General features: G+C 55.4%; 2 protein-coding genes and 1 long non-coding RNA gene across 27 annotated transcripts in view; 2 read left to right on the top strand and 1 right to left on the bottom strand.

Moving 5' to 3' along the window:
- The window catches only part of LOC106864071 (nucleolar pre-ribosomal-associated protein 1-like), a 34,561-nt gene extending 25,799 nt beyond the window's left edge, over positions 1–8,762 (bottom strand). For 5 of the 18 annotated variants that reach the window (XM_088157523.1, XM_088157524.1, XM_088157526.1 and 2 more), the window contains exons 1-5: positions 8,618–8,759; positions 7,813–8,028; positions 7,213–7,248; positions 1,109–1,225; positions 332–470 (exon numbers count right to left, since the gene is read on the bottom strand). In XM_088157523.1, the coding sequence (XP_088013649.1) occupies positions 332–470; positions 1,109–1,225; positions 7,213–7,248; positions 7,813–7,914 (394 nt within the window). In that variant the 5' untranslated portion in view covers positions 7,915–8,028; positions 8,618–8,759. Of the gene's footprint in view, positions 1–331; positions 471–1,108; positions 1,226–1,318; positions 1,426–3,323; positions 3,642–7,057; positions 7,110–7,212; positions 7,338–7,812; positions 8,029–8,617 lie in introns of those variants that run through there. The other 13 variants (XM_088157533.1, XM_088157541.1, XM_088157534.1 and 10 more) reach the window with 11 other exon arrangements.
- Positions 2,677–6,719, top strand: LOC148219511 (uncharacterized). Its single transcript, XR_015799745.1, has 2 exons — positions 2,677–3,233; positions 6,208–6,719. It is a non-coding gene; the product is annotated as an uncharacterized LOC148219511 (long non-coding RNA).
- ZNF692 (zinc finger protein 692) lies at positions 8,506–15,821 on the top strand. Of its 8 annotated transcripts, none has more exons than XM_088157511.1 (12): positions 8,506–8,802; positions 9,531–9,727; positions 9,822–9,853; positions 10,188–10,559; positions 10,765–10,813; positions 10,955–11,092; positions 11,571–11,699; positions 13,792–13,854; positions 14,050–14,128; positions 14,234–14,348; positions 14,683–14,782; positions 15,186–15,821. In XM_088157511.1, exons 1-12 carry the CDS (start codon positions 8,587–8,589, stop codon positions 15,547–15,549), a joined length of 1,854 nt encoding a protein of 617 aa, XP_088013637.1. In that variant the 5' UTR covers positions 8,506–8,586; the 3' UTR covers positions 15,550–15,821. The 8 variants fall into 8 exon arrangements, with proteins under 8 accessions (XP_088013637.1, XP_088013642.1, XP_088013641.1 ...); XM_088157512.1 differs by having other exon boundaries at positions 8,766–8,884; XM_088157516.1 differs by lacking the exon at positions 10,188–10,559 and having other exon boundaries at positions 8,572–8,802; positions 10,958–11,092.
- Positions 15,822–15,981: the final 160 nt, after the last annotated feature.

Below are 15,981 nucleotides of genomic sequence, written 5' to 3'. Positions count from 1 at the left end.
AAACCACTCTGGGATTCCATGACTCTGTCAACAGTCCCAGGCAGAAGGGCTAGATTTCCATTTGAGTTCAAAAACGCTGCTGCAAGAGCATGAAGAGAGATTTCAAATACCGTTCAAGTGGCACAGCCACGGCAGAAATTACTTTCAGAGGTAAAGCGGCAACTTGGCAATTCCACTTCGACTTCTGATACCAAGAACACGTGGAGAGCTGAATCCTGGAGGGCCCTTACTTAACAGGATTGCCAGAGTTATCCATCCCCAGTTTGCTGATTAGGGCTAGAAAGTGTATCCCCAAGTCATGGAGCTGGGATGTTGACAGGTTACCACATACCATCAATGTGAGAGACGGGGATGCTGATGTTATCAGAGTCCTGTTTAAACAGAGCCACCTGGAGCGTGCTGGCTGCCTGAACCAGGTCTGCTGCCTTGTCAGTGTAGGGACAGGGGTTGGCCACCAGCTTCAGCAGGATCTGTCAGCAAAGGTGGGGAGAAAGGTAAGTGCACCTGCTGGCTGGCAAGTGCAGGGGAACCACACGGTACTGAGAACGACCACGTGCTGAAAGCTGGGCAGCTTTTATGAGGACAACTTCCATAGCACTTCTGCAGGATTCTGTCTACAGTTCCTGCTCTACAGGCCACACTGATGGAAAAACAAAAACCCACCACAACTTGGCACCTAGATTGCGACCACACACCGAGTACCTGGGCAGACCACAGTGGAGGCAAAGCACTGGGCATTCAACATCCTGAAGAGTAAACAGCAAGTGTCACCTTTCCTTGTCAAGGACCACCATCTACTGAGCTCTGATAATGTTGGCACCTAAAGAGGAGATCAAAGCTACCCACACCTACACCACTCTACCCTTACACCAACAATGCTGTAATAACAGCTGATCTTTTTGGATTTCATTTTCCTACAAATCATTTGGCTGCCCTCCCACTGAACACAAGAAGGATGCCACCTCCGTATAAAGAATCCCAAACAAGGCTTTTCTCAGAATTCATTCGCTGGTCTTTGACAGGTTTCTCAACAATAGCAACAAGACCTCCAGTTTCCACTAACACTATTCTTTGCATTTTTTTATCCAGCTGATTTGAACACCGTTACCTTTTCCAAAAACTGAATCACTGCTTCCTTCTGGTCTTCTTTTGTATTATCCAAGCGCTCCAGCCGAATTGAAAGCTCCTTCCACGTGTACTCAAACGCTCCACTGTCACGTAAAACCTGTCCAGGAAACAAAGGAGGAGGTGTGTAAATAAACCTCAAAACACCTAAAATACAAAACCCCGAGGGATGCAGATCTTTTTCTATAGTTACCTTCATGCTTCCTTCTTTTAGGAACGAAAAGAAGAGCAGGTTGATGAGGAGTCGTATCTGCCGCTCTCCTCACCCTCAGTTCAAGAGGCTCACTAGGGGGACTTCAGCTGCATAGTGGACAATAAAAATCCTACTTCTGTAATTTCTGGAAAGCAGGTTATACTGCTTTCAGAGGGCCGTACAGCTTTCTATCATCACAGGCAGTTAAAAAAAAAAGAAAAAAGCACCTTCAAAATAGCCTGTAGGGGAGTTTTAGAAAACTACCGATGAAACAGAGGAAAATCATTGCTAAATTAAACCTGAATCAGGCTACTTGTACTTAAAGCAATCAGGCAGAGGGATGAACAGTCACATAAATGAGCAGTGGGCTGTGACCACAGCAAGGTCCAGAGAGACGTGCAAGTTGCTGGGGGTGGTGAGGAAGACCAACAAGTCCCACACCCTAGAGACAGGCTTTGACGTGCCTAGAAACTTCCCCCCGCTTTCCTGCTCTCCAAATTCAGGCCCTGACTGCGAGCACCCAAACTCGGTGACCCCGAGCTCCAGCTCTACAAGCAAGAAAGGAGGAGGGAGAAGAGGAAGGAATCCGAGTGACACCAGGGTTCAGCTCCCTCCCCCTAAGGCCCAGCAAGAGAGGAAACCTTGCCCAGCTTCCCGACCCTGGCACCTACGTTGGACGACTGCAATTACACAGGATGAATCTGTGCCTTTGCTCCTCTCCACACATCAAATACAAGGAAGCCATCACAACTCATTTGTTCTACAGTTACTCCGTGTACAACACCAGCAGCTCTAAAAATAACTGCTGCTCACATCAGTCTGACAGGGGAATTCATTTAAAGCAAGAAAACATGAAGGAAAAAGGATTCATTATAATATAAGCGACTATTTTTGGCAGGGTCTGGAAACAGAAATGCACCTGCAGCTCTCACAAAACCGGGCAGGAACAGAATGTGAAATCCAAAAACGAGCCTTCAGTTACATGGCACTGTGCAGAAAAGTAAGTCCTTACCATCTATTCTTAGCAGCCTTTCTGCTGACGGAACTGCCCCAACTTCCCTGTTCCTGCTTTCCCTTCAGAGAAAATGCAAAGGACTGAAGTGGAAAGTGGACACAGGAACAAGTCAAGCAGTCCATGTTCCCACCTGGCAAAAGAATCCAAAACCATCAGAAAAACGGCACATTTTGAGCAGCTTTCGGTTGAGACATTCATTGCTGGGAGACCAAGTGAACCTGCCTTTAATCCCTTGCAAGGATCAAGGGCAACTAAACCCGAATTCAGTCACTGTAACTGGATTTTTTTCTTGGCAGGACAGTCTGCTTGCATTTATTCCTTATTCCTAAGGGTAAATCTCTACCCCTACTTAGGTAACTAAAGGATGTCCTCTTTGAATAAGGTGCTAAAAACAGCAGCCTCTGGTGTCTGGTGGACTTCGAGCTGACCAGCTTTTTCTCAAAAGTCAAATAACTAATTTAAATATGCAGAGGGGGATGCTAATTTTCAAGACAAAAAGTCCTCCTTGCATCAAAGCTGGTATCAGACAATAACAGAGAGGACTACTCTGCAGGGCCAGAGGAAACCGGAGAAGACTTATGAAAGGCTAGAGTGCTGAAGTACAGATTAAAGAAACGCTGATAAAAAGTAAAAATCCAAAGCAATATCTTCTTGATCAATGTCAAGACCTTTGCAGGCACCAACTGCACTGATTTATTACAGTATCAGAATTCATTCAGCCTCGGGGGGGTGCGTAAACACGACAGACATTTTCTTTGCTCTTTCATCATCTGCTGCAGTGAAGTCCGTTCACAGCATTGATTTCTGTCAAATATTTCGTTACTAGCCGGTTATCTGACAGCAAATTTCAACCAGAGTCACAGGAAAGGAGACTGGTGACCACACAATCCTGCAGCAAAGGTAACTGCTTCAAGAAAAAATCGTACAATCCTGAAATTTCAGGCCAGTGGGATAGAGTGAATATCCTGATATTTCAATTCCAAAGCTTACCTTAATGGTCTCGGGCTACGGGGCTTGGAGGGGGGGTCGGTTCGGAAGGGCCGCCTCCGGAGGAGGGGATCCCGGGGGGAGTCAGGGGCCCGGGGAGGGGGGCGAGGCGGAGGGAGAGGAAAAAGAGGAAGATGAGGAGGAGGAAGAAGGGGGAGAGGGTTTGAGAGGAGGGGAAGCCCAAATCCGTGCTGTGTGCGGAGCTCCGACAGCACGCTGCAGCCCGCAGCTCAGTGTGAGCACGGGGCAGAGGAGGCGATTTCTGGGCATTCAATCACCCTGAGGCGGGCCCGGCACCGCCCCTGCAGCACCGTCCCCAGCACAGCTCGGTACCGCTCCGGGATCACCCGGCCCCGCCCCCGGTGCCGCCTGGGACCACTGGGGACCGCCCCTAAAGCACCGCCCCGGCCCCGCCCGGTCCCGTCCCCGGGACCTCCGTGCCCCGCCTCGCCAAGCCCCGGCTCCGCCCCGAGCCTGCCCGGGCTGCGCCGGCACCATCGCTGGCGGCCCCGCCCCTCTTCCCCGGGCCGAAGCGGGCTGAAGGAGATGTCCGCACGATTGGAAACGCCGCCGAAAACCGCACCCGTGGGATCGGTGTCGGCGTCGTGCGCAGGCATCCCACTAGAGCGAGCGGGCTCCTTGCTGTGCCACCCTCCTTTTGCAGCCAGAGTTAGAAGGTCGGGGAGCGACACCCGAGCCGCCATCTTGGGAGAGGCAGGCGCGCAGTACCGCGCTCTGCCCACAGGGTGGCGCTTGGGAGACAGGCAAGGGATGGAATCAAGGAGTGTCCCAATCCTTGAGGAAATCCCCCGGAATGAACGCCCCAAAAAACCCCGACCAGAACTGAGAAACCTCCTGCCTCTGTATGAGTGCAAAGGGTGTGCAAGGAGTGTGCAAATAGTGTGCATTAGCAATCGATCGGCAGGCATTGGCAATCGACCGCCGATCTAATCGATCGGCAGGCACGATCAATCGATCGCCGATCTAATCGATCGGCAGGCGCGATCAATCGATCGCCGATCTAATCGATCGGCAGGCATGAGCAATCGATCGCCGATCTAATCGATCGGCAGGCGCGATCAATCGATCGCCGATATAATCGATCGGCAGGCATTAGCAATCGACCGCCGACCTAATCGATCGGCAGGCGCGATCAATCGATCGCCGATCTAATCGATCGGCAGGCGCGATCAATCGATCGCCGATCTAATCGATCGGCAGGCATTAGCAATCGATCGCCGATCTAATCGATCGGCAGGCATTAGCAATCGATCGCCGATCTAATCGATCGGCAGGCGCGATCAATCGATCGCCGATCTAATCGATCGGCAGGCATTAGCAATCGATCGCCGATCTAATCGATCGGCAGGCGCGATCAATCGATCGCCGATATAATCGATCGGCAGGCATTAGCAATCGATCGCCGATCTAATCGATCGGCAGGCATTAGCAATCGATCGCCGATATAATCGATCGGCAGGCGCGATCAATCGATCGCCGATCTAATCGATCGGCAGGCATTAGCAATCGAGCGCCGATCTAATCGATCGGCAGGCAGTAGCAATCGATCGCCGATATAATCGATCGGCAGGCATTAGCAATCGAGCGCCGATCTAATCGATCGGCAGGCAGTAGCAATCGATCGCCGATATAATCGATCGGCAGGCATGAGCAATCGATCGCCGATCTAATCGATCGGCAGGCATTATCAATCGATCGCCGATCTAATCGATCGGCAGGCATTAGCAATCGAGCGCCGATCTAATCGATCGGCAGGCGCGGTCAATCGATCGCCGATCTAATCGATCGGCAGGCATTAGCAATCGATCGCCGATATAATCGATCGGCAGGCGCGGTCAATCGATCGCCGATATAATCGATTGGCAGGCATTAGCAATCGATGGCCGAAATAATCGATCGGCAGGCATTAGCAATCGATCGCCGATATAATCGATCGGCAGGCGCGATCAATCGATCGCCGATATAATCGATCGGCAGGCATTGGCAATCGATCGCCGATATAATCGATCGGCAGGCATTAGCAATCGATCGCCGATATAATCGATCGGCAGGCAGTAGCAATCGATCGCCGATATAATCGATCGGCAGGCGCGATCAATCGATCGCCGATATAATCGATTGGCAGGCATTAGCAATCGATGGCCGATATAATCGATCGGCAGGCATTAGCAATCGATCGCCGATATAATCGATCAGCAGGCATTAGCAATCGATCGCCGATATAATCGATCGGCAGGCATTAGCAATCGATCGCCGATATAATCGATCGGCAGTCGCGATCAATCGATCGCCAATATAATCGATTGGCAGGCATTGGCAATCGATCGCCGATCTAATCGATCGGCAGGCATTAGCAATCGAACGCCAATTAGGGGATGAACGCAGGAGCAATTGAGCACCGAGAGATGGATCTGGGCAGGAGCAATCGAGCACAGAGTGGTGTATCAGGATCCTGCCACCCTTTACAAACCCGGCCTGCTGTTTGAGTGCCAACTGCCTCCTCCAAACTGACATCAGGAAACTGGGAGGGTCAATTTTGTTTTACAGGGAAAAGGAGCAGAGTTTGTGTACAGCTCCCTGTTCCAGGAACTGGGCTTCTGCCTGCTAAAATTCCAATTACGCAGGATTTCTCCCAGACCAAAGCTGGCACCACCTAGAACTCTGCTTGCCCTTGGAGTGGTCCTGGATGGCCCCGGGGGCCCTGTTCCGTGTCTTCACGGTTTCTGGAGTGTCCTGCAACACTGGGATAACTTTGATATTTTTGTGTCCTTCTCAATGGCAGGATCACTCCCAGGAGTCCCAGTGTCCTCCCTGTGTCCCTAGTTTCCTCCCAGCGTGCCTTCCAATGTTCCCATTTCCCTCACAGTTCTTCCAGTGTCCCTGCCAGTGCTCCCAGTTTTCCCAGTGCAAGTACTGGACACACAGCAGAAGCGGCTCCGTCACTTCTTTGACCCTTTATTGCCACCACGGGAAGCCTGTGAGGATCCCTGAGGTTTCCCAGGGAGGGTGGGGTGGGATGTGTGGGGTCCCAGGGGAGTCCCTCGGGAAGTTGGAGGTCCAAGAAGGATTCTGCGAGGGGGCCTGGAGTGTTTGGGGGTCCCAAGGGTCACATGGAAAGGGGTCCCAGCGGTCTGGGGTGGGGTCCCAGGGGCATCCCAGGGTGTCCTGGGGGCCAATGGGTGGACCCAGGGAGTCTTTGGGTTCCTGGGGATCATTCGGGGGTCCCAGAGGGTTCAAGGTGGGTCCCAAGGGGTCAGGGGGAAATTCCCAGTGAATACTTTGGGGGAAAGGGGGGAGTCCCTCAGGGGCTGACGGGGGGAGGAGCAGCCCCTCCCCCAGTGCTGCCCCGGCTCAGGGTCCGGCTGCGGCCGCACTCCCCCTCCCCCACGGTGACGGAGCCAGTGCGGAGGTGGCCACTGCGGGGACACAGCCACTGGCCTTAAATCGCGCCCCTTCCCCTCCAATCCACGCCCGTCTCTCAGTAGACCACACCCCTTTATGTAAACCACACCCATTTCATCCAAACCACGCCCATTCCCTGTTAAAACACCTCCTTTTATGTAAACCACACCCCCTTAATCCAAAACCACACCCTGTCCCAAAACCACAGCCCCTCCCCAATCCACACCCTCTACCCCATAGGCTGCTCATATTAGTGCATATTAATGAGCCCCTCATGCATATTAATGAGCCCCTCCGGTATTGGGGTTACTCACTGTAGCCCATGCCCTGCAGGAAGTTCTTGACGGCCTCAGTCAGCTGGCTGGGCTGGGGGGAGGGGCATGGTCAGCGCTGACCACCGAATGTTCCCTGGGTGACCTCTCCCACCCCCCACACCCACTGACCCCGGCCGTGACCTCCAGCCCCTCACCTGGGCAATCCGTGGCTGCCCACCGCCGTCGGCCATCTGCAAGAGAGGTCATCGAGTGATCATCGAGTGGTCACTCGGTGGTCACTCGGTGGTCACTCGGTGGTCATCGGGAAGTCAAACGTCACCTTCAGGAAGGATGTTTGTGTCAGGTCCAGTTTGGCATTGCACTCCACCTTGGGGGAGGGGCCCAGGGGGGTCAAGGGGTCACTCAGGTGTCAGGGGTCTTTGAGGGGTCACTCAGGCAGCACTCATGGGTCAGTGATCACGCAGGGGTCACTCGGGGGTCAGTGGTCAGTGAGGGTCCACTCAGTGGTCACTCACCTCAGGCTCCCGGCCTCGCTCCGCTCCAGGCCCAGGTTGCCCCGGCTAAGGACAATTGGGGGTGGGGAAACACTTTAGCCCCACCCACCATGGCCACACCCCTTTGTGAACCCACCTCCTCCCAGGACACACCCACCCCTTAAACCCTTCCCTCCCCCTTTAGCCACACCTTTTACCCCCTCAGGCCACGCCTCACGGCTGAAACTCCACCCCTAAAGCCACACCCCTCCCACAGCCACGCCCACCCCCCTATATATATATAGTGCAGGATGTAAAAACCTTTCTAAACCCAGGAACTCTTTCAACAGCTATACAGGGCACAGTTGCAGAGAGAGTCTTGGGTTTCAGGGCAAAAAACACAAAGTTTTCAGTCTTAAGCATCTGCCACTACGTAACCATTGACAGCAAACACGGCTTCGGTCTCGGGGAGACACGGAGAGTGGGAGAGTCAGAGATTTTACAGATCCTGGCCTCACCTCAGCCTTTCAGCACAGTCTGCAGGGAGAGGAAAGAAAATGGATCAGAACAGACAGCCTGCTTCCAGAAAATCATCATCATCATTCATAAAGCATCAAGTAGAGTTGTAAGAACTTAGGGGGGTGAGTTTTGTTTCACAGGGAAAAGGACCACCGTTGTGTCACGGCCCATGTTCCAGGGACTGGGCTTCTGCAGGATAAAATTCCGAGCGGAGTGGGATTTCTCCCAGACCCAAGCTGCATCCACCTAGGACCCCGTCTGTCCTTGGAGTCCCAATCGTCTCCTCCAATCTGACATCAGGAAACTGGGAATATGAGTTTTGTTTCGCTGGGAAAAAGGTCACTGTGCGTGTCCAGGGGCCTGTGCTTAGGACTGGATTTCTGCCTGGTCAAATGGTAGTTTTGCTGTCTTGCTGTATTCCCAGAAGGGGTGGTTCTCCCCGGGGTATTGAGCTTCCCAAGCTGTGTCACATGCACCTCAGGGTCTCCCAGTGCCTCACGTCCCCTCCCAGCCACCTCAACAGCACCCCAGTGTCTCGGGGACAGCTGACAAGTGGGTGTCCCCCTCTTGTCCCCCATGCCCCCACCTGTATCCCCTCTGTACGTACCCGTGTGTCCCTCTCCTGTCTCCGGATGTCCGCCCGCGCCCATCTCCATCCGCATTCGGGAGCTTCCCATGATGCCCTGCAGAGGGACTACATCTCCCAGCAGTCCCCGCGGCTCCGCGCACGCGCGACAGGGGCGGGGCCTCCGCCGTCTGCTGCGGTCCACGAGCGGTGCGAGCGGAGCGGGGGTGGGTCCGGTGGCTCTTAAAGGGGGCACGGCCTGGGGTGGGGCCCTCTCGGCGCGGGATGGAGCGCGGACCGGCAGAGGAGGTTCTCGGATGGCGGGGCGCGGGCGGAGAGGGTGGCGGGAGCTCGATGGAGTCGCGGGCGTTCCCCGTTCCGCCCCGTCGCCGTTCTCCTGTGGCTTCATCCGCTTTAAGGCCCGGCGGCGGGAACGGGCGGGGGTGGACGGGGGGCCCGGGGGAAACGGCGGGGAGGGGGGCGTGTCTTAACCTGGGCGGGGCTAAGAGGGGCGAGGCCTTGAGAGGTGAGGCCTGGGGACAGTGTGGGTGCCTCCCCGCCCCCCCTTCTGCTGACCCCCTCCATGGCCCTAGGCCACCTCCTGCGTCCCCCCCCCCCCATGACATCACTGTGAAGTCCGGAGACCCTAATTCCTCACCCAACGCCCTCCCGATCCCCCCCGTGGTGCCGCACCACTCCTGTGTCTCCCCGCACCATGTCCCCTGTCAGCCCCCCAGCACTTACCCTGTCCGTCCATATCCCCCATGAGCCCCTAGAACTGCCCACCCGTGCAGCAGAGCTATGTCCATGTCCCCTTCCCATGTTTATATGTCACCCCCAGACTCTCCTATGGAGCCGTGAATACCCTAAATTCCCCTCCCTTGACCCCTCCAGACTTACGCCACCCCTGTATCCCCTTCTCCTGTCCCCCTCTGACTCCCCTGTGTGCCCCCAGCCCTTCCCCATAGACTCGGCCCGTGGGGGTCGTTCACAGGCCCCGGAGTGCGTCCGGCGCCAGAAGCGCCGGGAATTGGACGCCAGGCGCAGCAAGTGCCGCATCCGCATCGGGGGGCACCTGGAGCGCTGGTGCCGCCTCAAAGAGCAGCTCGGATTCGCCCTGCACTCCCAGTTGGCCCAGTTCCTCCTTGACAGGTGACAAGGGGGGGGGGGCTCAAAACCCATTAAAACCCACGTCTCATGGGGAAAATCCAGATTTCTGCCTGCTCACCTCTGTCTTTCTGTGCAGGTACAGCTCTCATGGCTGCACCTGGAGCCCGGGTAGGTGCTTCTCTCCCAGTTCCATGTTGGCATCCAGTGGTTCGGGTCCATAAGAAGTTCATGGTGGAGAGGGAGGATTCCTGCTGGGTTGGGTGCTGGAGAAGCACCTGGAGCTGCTCTTGGGTTTGCTCACCCCCCCTGAGCACTAGGCAAATCCTCCCCGTGTTCCCTGTTTTTGGTATCCCTAACTCTTTTTTGGTAAGCTACTTGAGGGTTGCCCTTAACAAGGAGAACCCTAAGAGCCTGAGGAGGATGGAGGGGGCCTTGCAGGTGTCCCACCCTCCCCAAAACAACATTTTGGAGCTGTTTTTCACAGATTTCTTTGTTTTCCCAGGAGAGCTGGAGCGGCTCCAGCCAGCTGCACTGCAGCGCCTGGTTGTGCTGTCCCACGGCCATGGCCAGGAGTGTGGCTTTGTGCCGGACATCCAGCTGCCAGCACCAGGCAGCACAGCCCCGCTGGTTTGGGAGTGCGTGGCCGGGCACCGCTTCTCGTGGGGTGGCTCTGGGGGTCCCAACAGCCCCTCCTGTGACCCCCCAAAAGCGGCTCAGGGATGCAGCCCCTCCCTGGGCGCTGGGCGCCGGCATTTGCTCCGTAGGGCCACGCTGCCCTCCGACGAGGCCGGAGTGGAGGGAATGGCCAGGTCACCCCATGGTGATGGGGATCAGGGCGAGGAGCTGGGAGATGGTGGTGACAGTGGTGGCACAGGTGAGCTCCTCCAGGTCACCTTTCTGCCCTCAACTCCCTTTGATTCCCCACCTTCAGCCCCTTCTCCCAGTTCTAAGATAGTTCCAGTTCCACCACCATCCCACTGGGATCAGACGCTGCCCCAACCTCCATCCTTCCCAACTCTCCATCCTTCTCCTCCTCACCTCTCCCAGCCCTTCCTCACCACCCTCCTGTCCCCTTCCAGCCCCCCAGGTGACACTGGAACCGGGGCCTGTGGCAGCAGCTGGCAAGAGGTGAGTGGTGGCACCCACAAGCATCCCCTGGTGAGGCCAGCGGTTGCATTTGGTCTGACCCATCCTTGGGTGCCAGCACTGGCCAATGTGACTGTCTGTGGTTGAGCCATCACGGCAGAGTTGACCCAGGCTGTTGTCCAGCAGCACCGTCCTGGGGGATGATGTAGTGCCAGGAGCTGAGCCCCAAGAGGAAGAGGAGGACGAGGACTTTGCCGAGGGTGATGACCTGGCCTACACCGATGACTTGCGTGATGAGAACTACCACCCATCCCTGGACAGGTGGGAGCACTGTGAGGGAGCCTGCAGATCGGGATTGCATGGCAGCCACTCTGCGGTGCCCACTGACACCGTGCCAGTCCAGACCAATATTGCACTGGGAGGGTTTCAGGCCTCACATCTCTGCCATGTGCTTGTCCTGCTGCAGCTGCCCTGGCAGAGTGGGGAGGAGATTGGAATAGTGTCCATGCGGTGCTAAAATAAGGTGTTTCTGGGGTCAAAAGGCACACAACTTTGGAGAGGCATTTTCATTGTGTCTTCACCTGGGGGAGGGGCTTTGCCACGTCCAACTAAAGGCCAACCCTGTCATACTACGTCCAGCTGTGTCCAAACCGTGTCCTGCCACGTCTAACCGAGTCTTTCCATGACCAACACATGTCTAACCATGTCCCACTAATTCATTTCCCACCACATCCAACCTGTATCTCAGCCCATCAACCACCCAACCTCCCTCAACCAGCCCGGTCTGTGCCCCCAACAGCAACTCAAAGCCACAGCGACGCCAGAGCCAACCCAAGGCCCGCAAGAAACCAATCAAGGAGGAGCAGCCCCTGCTCGAGCCACCCTTGCCCAGCTCTGGCCCCTTGGAGGAGAAGAGCGGACATGTCAGGTGAGTCATGGCGGCTGCAGCGCTGAAGGGAGGACGGGAAGGTCCAGAGCTGCTGGGGTAAGAGCTGTATGCCTCCAAGGGGAGTGAACCCTCCCCATAACACTCCTGGCCATGGGGCAAACGCTGTGTCTCCAATGGGGGTCAGTGCTCCCGATGACACCGCTGACTGTGGGACAAAAGCTGTGTGTCCCCAGTGGGAATAAACCCTCCCCGTGACACCACTAGCCATGGGGTAAGAGCTGTGTGTCTCCAGTGGGGTCAACCGTCCCCATCACATCACTGGCCTTGGGGCAAGAGCTGTGTGTTCCCAAGGGGGGCGTCAGCCCTCCCCGTGACGCCGTGGACTGCGAGGCAGAGCCCTGTTTCTTGGTCTTGTTGGCTGCTGAGTGAGCAGAGTGGGGTCTGGCTCACCAACATCGCTGCAGGGGCTTCATGAGCCTTGTGTCACACACCCTGTCCCTTGTGGGGCCGGTCCAGGGGGGTCAGGGAACAAGGAGAGGCAGCCAGGACTGGGGCTGCCATGGAAGGGGACAAAGACCCCCTTGAACCAGGCCCGTGGTGGGCGGTGAAGCCTCCACCAGGCTGGAGATGGAACAGCCCAAAATCCACCAATCCCACCACAATCTCCTCCACCGATGGATGCACGCCTTCTCCAGCAGCTTTGGGGCCGAGTGTTGGATTTCCAGCTCTCCTTTCCAGGCATACAAAATGCAGTGTTTTGTGCTAAAAAGGCTCAAATCAGCCCTCAGGGCTTCACTGGGGCTTTGCACAAGCATTTAAAGGACACTGGGTTAGGGCTTGGTCTGTGCACGGCCTCAGATCCAACACACCTAGACAGCTCACCTGGATGGATTTTCTTACACTTTTGATACAATAAAGGGGTAAAATCCCTTTTCTCTGGAATCAGCCATAACTCCTCTGTCTGTCGTCCCCTGAAAGACGAGCTCAGCACCAATCCCATCCCAAAACCTTTCCCCAGGTGAGTGTTGTGCCGCTCCCTTACAGCTTTGATTGATCCCTTTGAGTGGCTCCTTTTGGATGCTGAGCACCCTCCCCTCTTCCCGCAGCTCCGGCACCACCCTGGATGCGGCTGGAGGAGGGACCAGGCTTCATGGAGACCCAATCCCAGTGAAGGTAATGCTGGAATTTGCTCTTCCCCTCTCCCTGCCATCACTGGGCATGCAGATCCCAGGCTCCCAAAGGCAATGTGAGGTTAGAAGAGTCTGCGTTCAATCTGGGACTTTCTTTTGGGGGCCAAAAGTGAATTAAATGTGGGGTTTTTTTCTGCTGTTTTTCGGGTTCTGCCTGATTTTCATCCCAAATCCCATGGTCTAGCCCTCCAAATACATCCAAAGTTACACCTGTGGGCTGGTGGCTTTTCTGAGGCACTAGTGGGGGCTTGTAGCTCTCTGCCCCCTCCCCAAAGCCTCAGCTTTCAGGTCAGGCCCTTTTGGGCTGAGTTTGGTGACAAAGATCATTTTTTTTAAATCTTTTTGTTAATTTCCCCCAATCTTTTGTCACAGCGAATCGAAAATAGGAGATAAAATCCTGAGCAAAGCAGGACCTTCCAGATGTCAAAGGGGCTTCCTCCTCTTCTCCCCTCCCCAGGTAAAGCCACCCTAAGCTGATAAAACCTGTTTTCAAGAGATCTGGGACAAGCCCCAGGCTGAATCCATGCCTGAGCATTGGCATCTCTCACCAGCCTATTATTTCTCTTCCCCAAACCCCACTTTAATCCACTTTTAATGGATCTTTCCTTAATTCCAGGGCGACAGCCAGGAATAGTTGCTGTTTCCAGGGAGCTATGGATGAATTATAGATCAAACCAGGCTGGAAGCCAATTTCAGTGTCCTGGGACGTGTCCAAACCATGTGAAAAGGGTTTTGTAACAAGCAATAAAGAATTTATTCTTATTTTAATGCCTGAACGATGTGTTTGTTCCAGCGTGTCCTGCTCCCATGGGGTGCAGATGGGAGAAATGCTGGTCCTGAGGATGATTTAATGTGGGATTACCTCGGGAATCTTGGCTCGGGGACTTGGGACAGCGAGGGGACACCAGGGCCCGGCTCAAAATGGCTCTTTCCTATTGCAGTTGCCAGCGGCAGCGACGGGCAAGTGACAAGGACATGGCTCAGATCGGCCCCAAGAGGATCAGGTACCTGGGAAAGGGGAGGCGAGGGGCCAGGGAAGCTTCCAGGCTCTGAAAGGATTTGTTTAATTTTAGATTTTTTGGGTGGGAAAAAGGGAAGGTGGGTGAGGAGGAAGGAGCTAGGGGCAGATCCATATTCCAGAGCTTTTCCAAGCCTCCTCCTCGTCCTGACAAGGATTTTTCCCATGTTTTCTCTGTCAGGAAGGCAGCGAAGCGTGAGATCCTCCTGTGTGACTTTGAAGGCTGTGGCAAAATCTTCTCCAACCGCCAGTACCTGAATGTGAGCACCTGGAAGGACCAGTGCTTCCTGGAGCGCTGGGGAGCCTGGGTGGGGTGTCCTGGAACTGGAACTGGGAGCTGATAGGTTTTTTTTTCCCCCTGGCAGCACCACCAGAAGTACCAACATGTGCACCAGAAAACCTTCACCTGCTCTGAGCCCACCTGTGGGAAGTCCTTCAACTTCAAGAAGCACCTGAAGGAACACGAGAAGCTGCACAGTGGTGAGTGGGGCGTTTCCATGGGAATCACACCTCCTGCCCTGTGGATTACACCTCCCTGACATCCCCCTATCAGAGTTACAACTCCCCTGTATGGATCCTGCGCTTCCTGTACGGATTCCACCTGCTCCCATTGGATTCACACCTCCTGTACCCCCTTCCCCACTGGGCCACAGCCAGCCACTCCCGAATTCCCACCCCTGGAAGCCATCACTTGGCACCCCTTATAATCTCCACCCCTATGCTGCAAAGTCTCCCTGCTCCCAAAGCACATCCCGAGGGCCCTGACAGTTTTTCCAGGCTGGATCAGCTGCGATCTCTTTTCTTTTGCTCCCAGACAAGCGGGATTACATCTGTGAGTTCTGTGCGCGCTCCTTCCGCACCAGCAGCAATTTGATCATCCACCGACGGATCCACACTGGGGAGAAGCCACTCCAGTAAGTGCCAGTGCCATCCCTGTCCTTCCAGTAAATCCCAGTCCCATTTCCAGCCCCTCAGTAAGTCCCAGTCCCATCCCCGAAGCTCTGCTCAGCCTCGGAGCCTCTTCCCACCCTTTTCAACCCAACATCAGCTCCTCAGCACATGGCATCCACCCAAAAGCTGGGCTGGGATTTCTCAGAGAGTTTCTCCCCGTGGAGCTGGCTGTGCCCAGATCCAGCAGCTCCAGGCTCAGCTCCAGGGCAGTGTTTAAGCAGGCACGGGTTAACGATGTGGGACTCCTGCCCAACACATTCCTGCCAGGAGGGCGCTGGAGCTTCGGCCCACGGCACATCCTAGCCCTGAGCACGGCAGGGACGGTTCTGCCTGTGCCTCATCCCCGGGGGCTTTTTACTCCGCCAGGTGTGAGATCTGTGGCTTCACATGCCGCCAGAAAGCCTCCCTGAACTGGCACATGAGGAAACATGACGCCGACTCCTTCTACCAATTCCCGTGCGACGTCTGCGGGAAGAGGTTCGAAAAGCGGGACAACGTCACTGCCCACAAGAGCAAGAGCCACCCCAGGGGGCTCGAGAGACCCCCCCAGCCCCAGGGAATCCAGCAGCATCCGGAGCCCCCCGGGCCGATGGAACCTCTGGAGCTGCTTGCGGATGTCCTGGGGAGTGGGGGGGATACAGGGAGGAGCCCAGGGCAGTATGGGGGGCGGGATGTTGGGCAGGATCCAGGCACGCCCCAAGGCCGGGGGATGGGCGAGGGGGGGTCCTAGAGGGACTGGAGCACAATCGGGGACAATGCTGGACCCTGCGGCAGCTCCAGGTGCCAAAAATACATGGGACAGGCAAACCTGGGAAAAATCCCCGTTTTTCTGCCAATCCCAGGGAAAATCCCATTTTTTCAGCCAAATCCCAGACGAAACCCCAGGTTTTCAGCCAAATCCCTGGTGCAAATCCTAGTTTTTCTGCCAAATCCCAGGCTTCCCTCAAGCCCAGCAGTTATTGCCACAGGTGGATCCTCAATAAAGACTTATTTTGGGTAAAAGTGGGATTTGGTGCCAAATTTTTATGGAAAAAGGATAGAAAAATGAGATTTGGGTGGTTTAGGAACATGAAAAGGAATTGGAGATGGGGTAGACACCCAAGAACTGGGGACCCAGACTGGGATGAGAGGGAGTGCCCAGCGGGGCTGTGCCCCCAAACTG

The sequence above is a fragment of the Sturnus vulgaris genome (genome assembly GCF_052056855.1).
Source record: "Sturnus vulgaris isolate bStuVul1 chromosome 38 unlocalized genomic scaffold, bStuVul1.hap1 SUPER_38_unloc_2, whole genome shotgun sequence".
Taxonomy (NCBI): Eukaryota; Metazoa; Chordata; class Aves; order Passeriformes; family Sturnidae; genus Sturnus; species Sturnus vulgaris.
This window is presented reverse-complemented; position numbering and strand designations above follow the sequence as displayed.

Bases quoted from the DNA above. Each gene is read 5' to 3' on its own strand.
- ZNF692 (XM_088157509.1), top strand. From the start codon at position 9,291: ATGTCCCCTGTCAGCCCCCCAGCACTTACCCTGTCCGTCCATATCCCC. The intron at 9,854-10,187 runs GTAGGTGCTTCT...TTGTTTTCCCAG, and splicing joins TGGCTGCACCTGGAGCCCGG to GAGAGCTGGAGCGGCTCCAG. The intron at 11,093-11,570 runs GTGGGAGCACTG...TGCCCCCAACAG, and splicing joins TACCACCCATCCCTGGACAG to CAACTCAAAGCCACAGCGAC.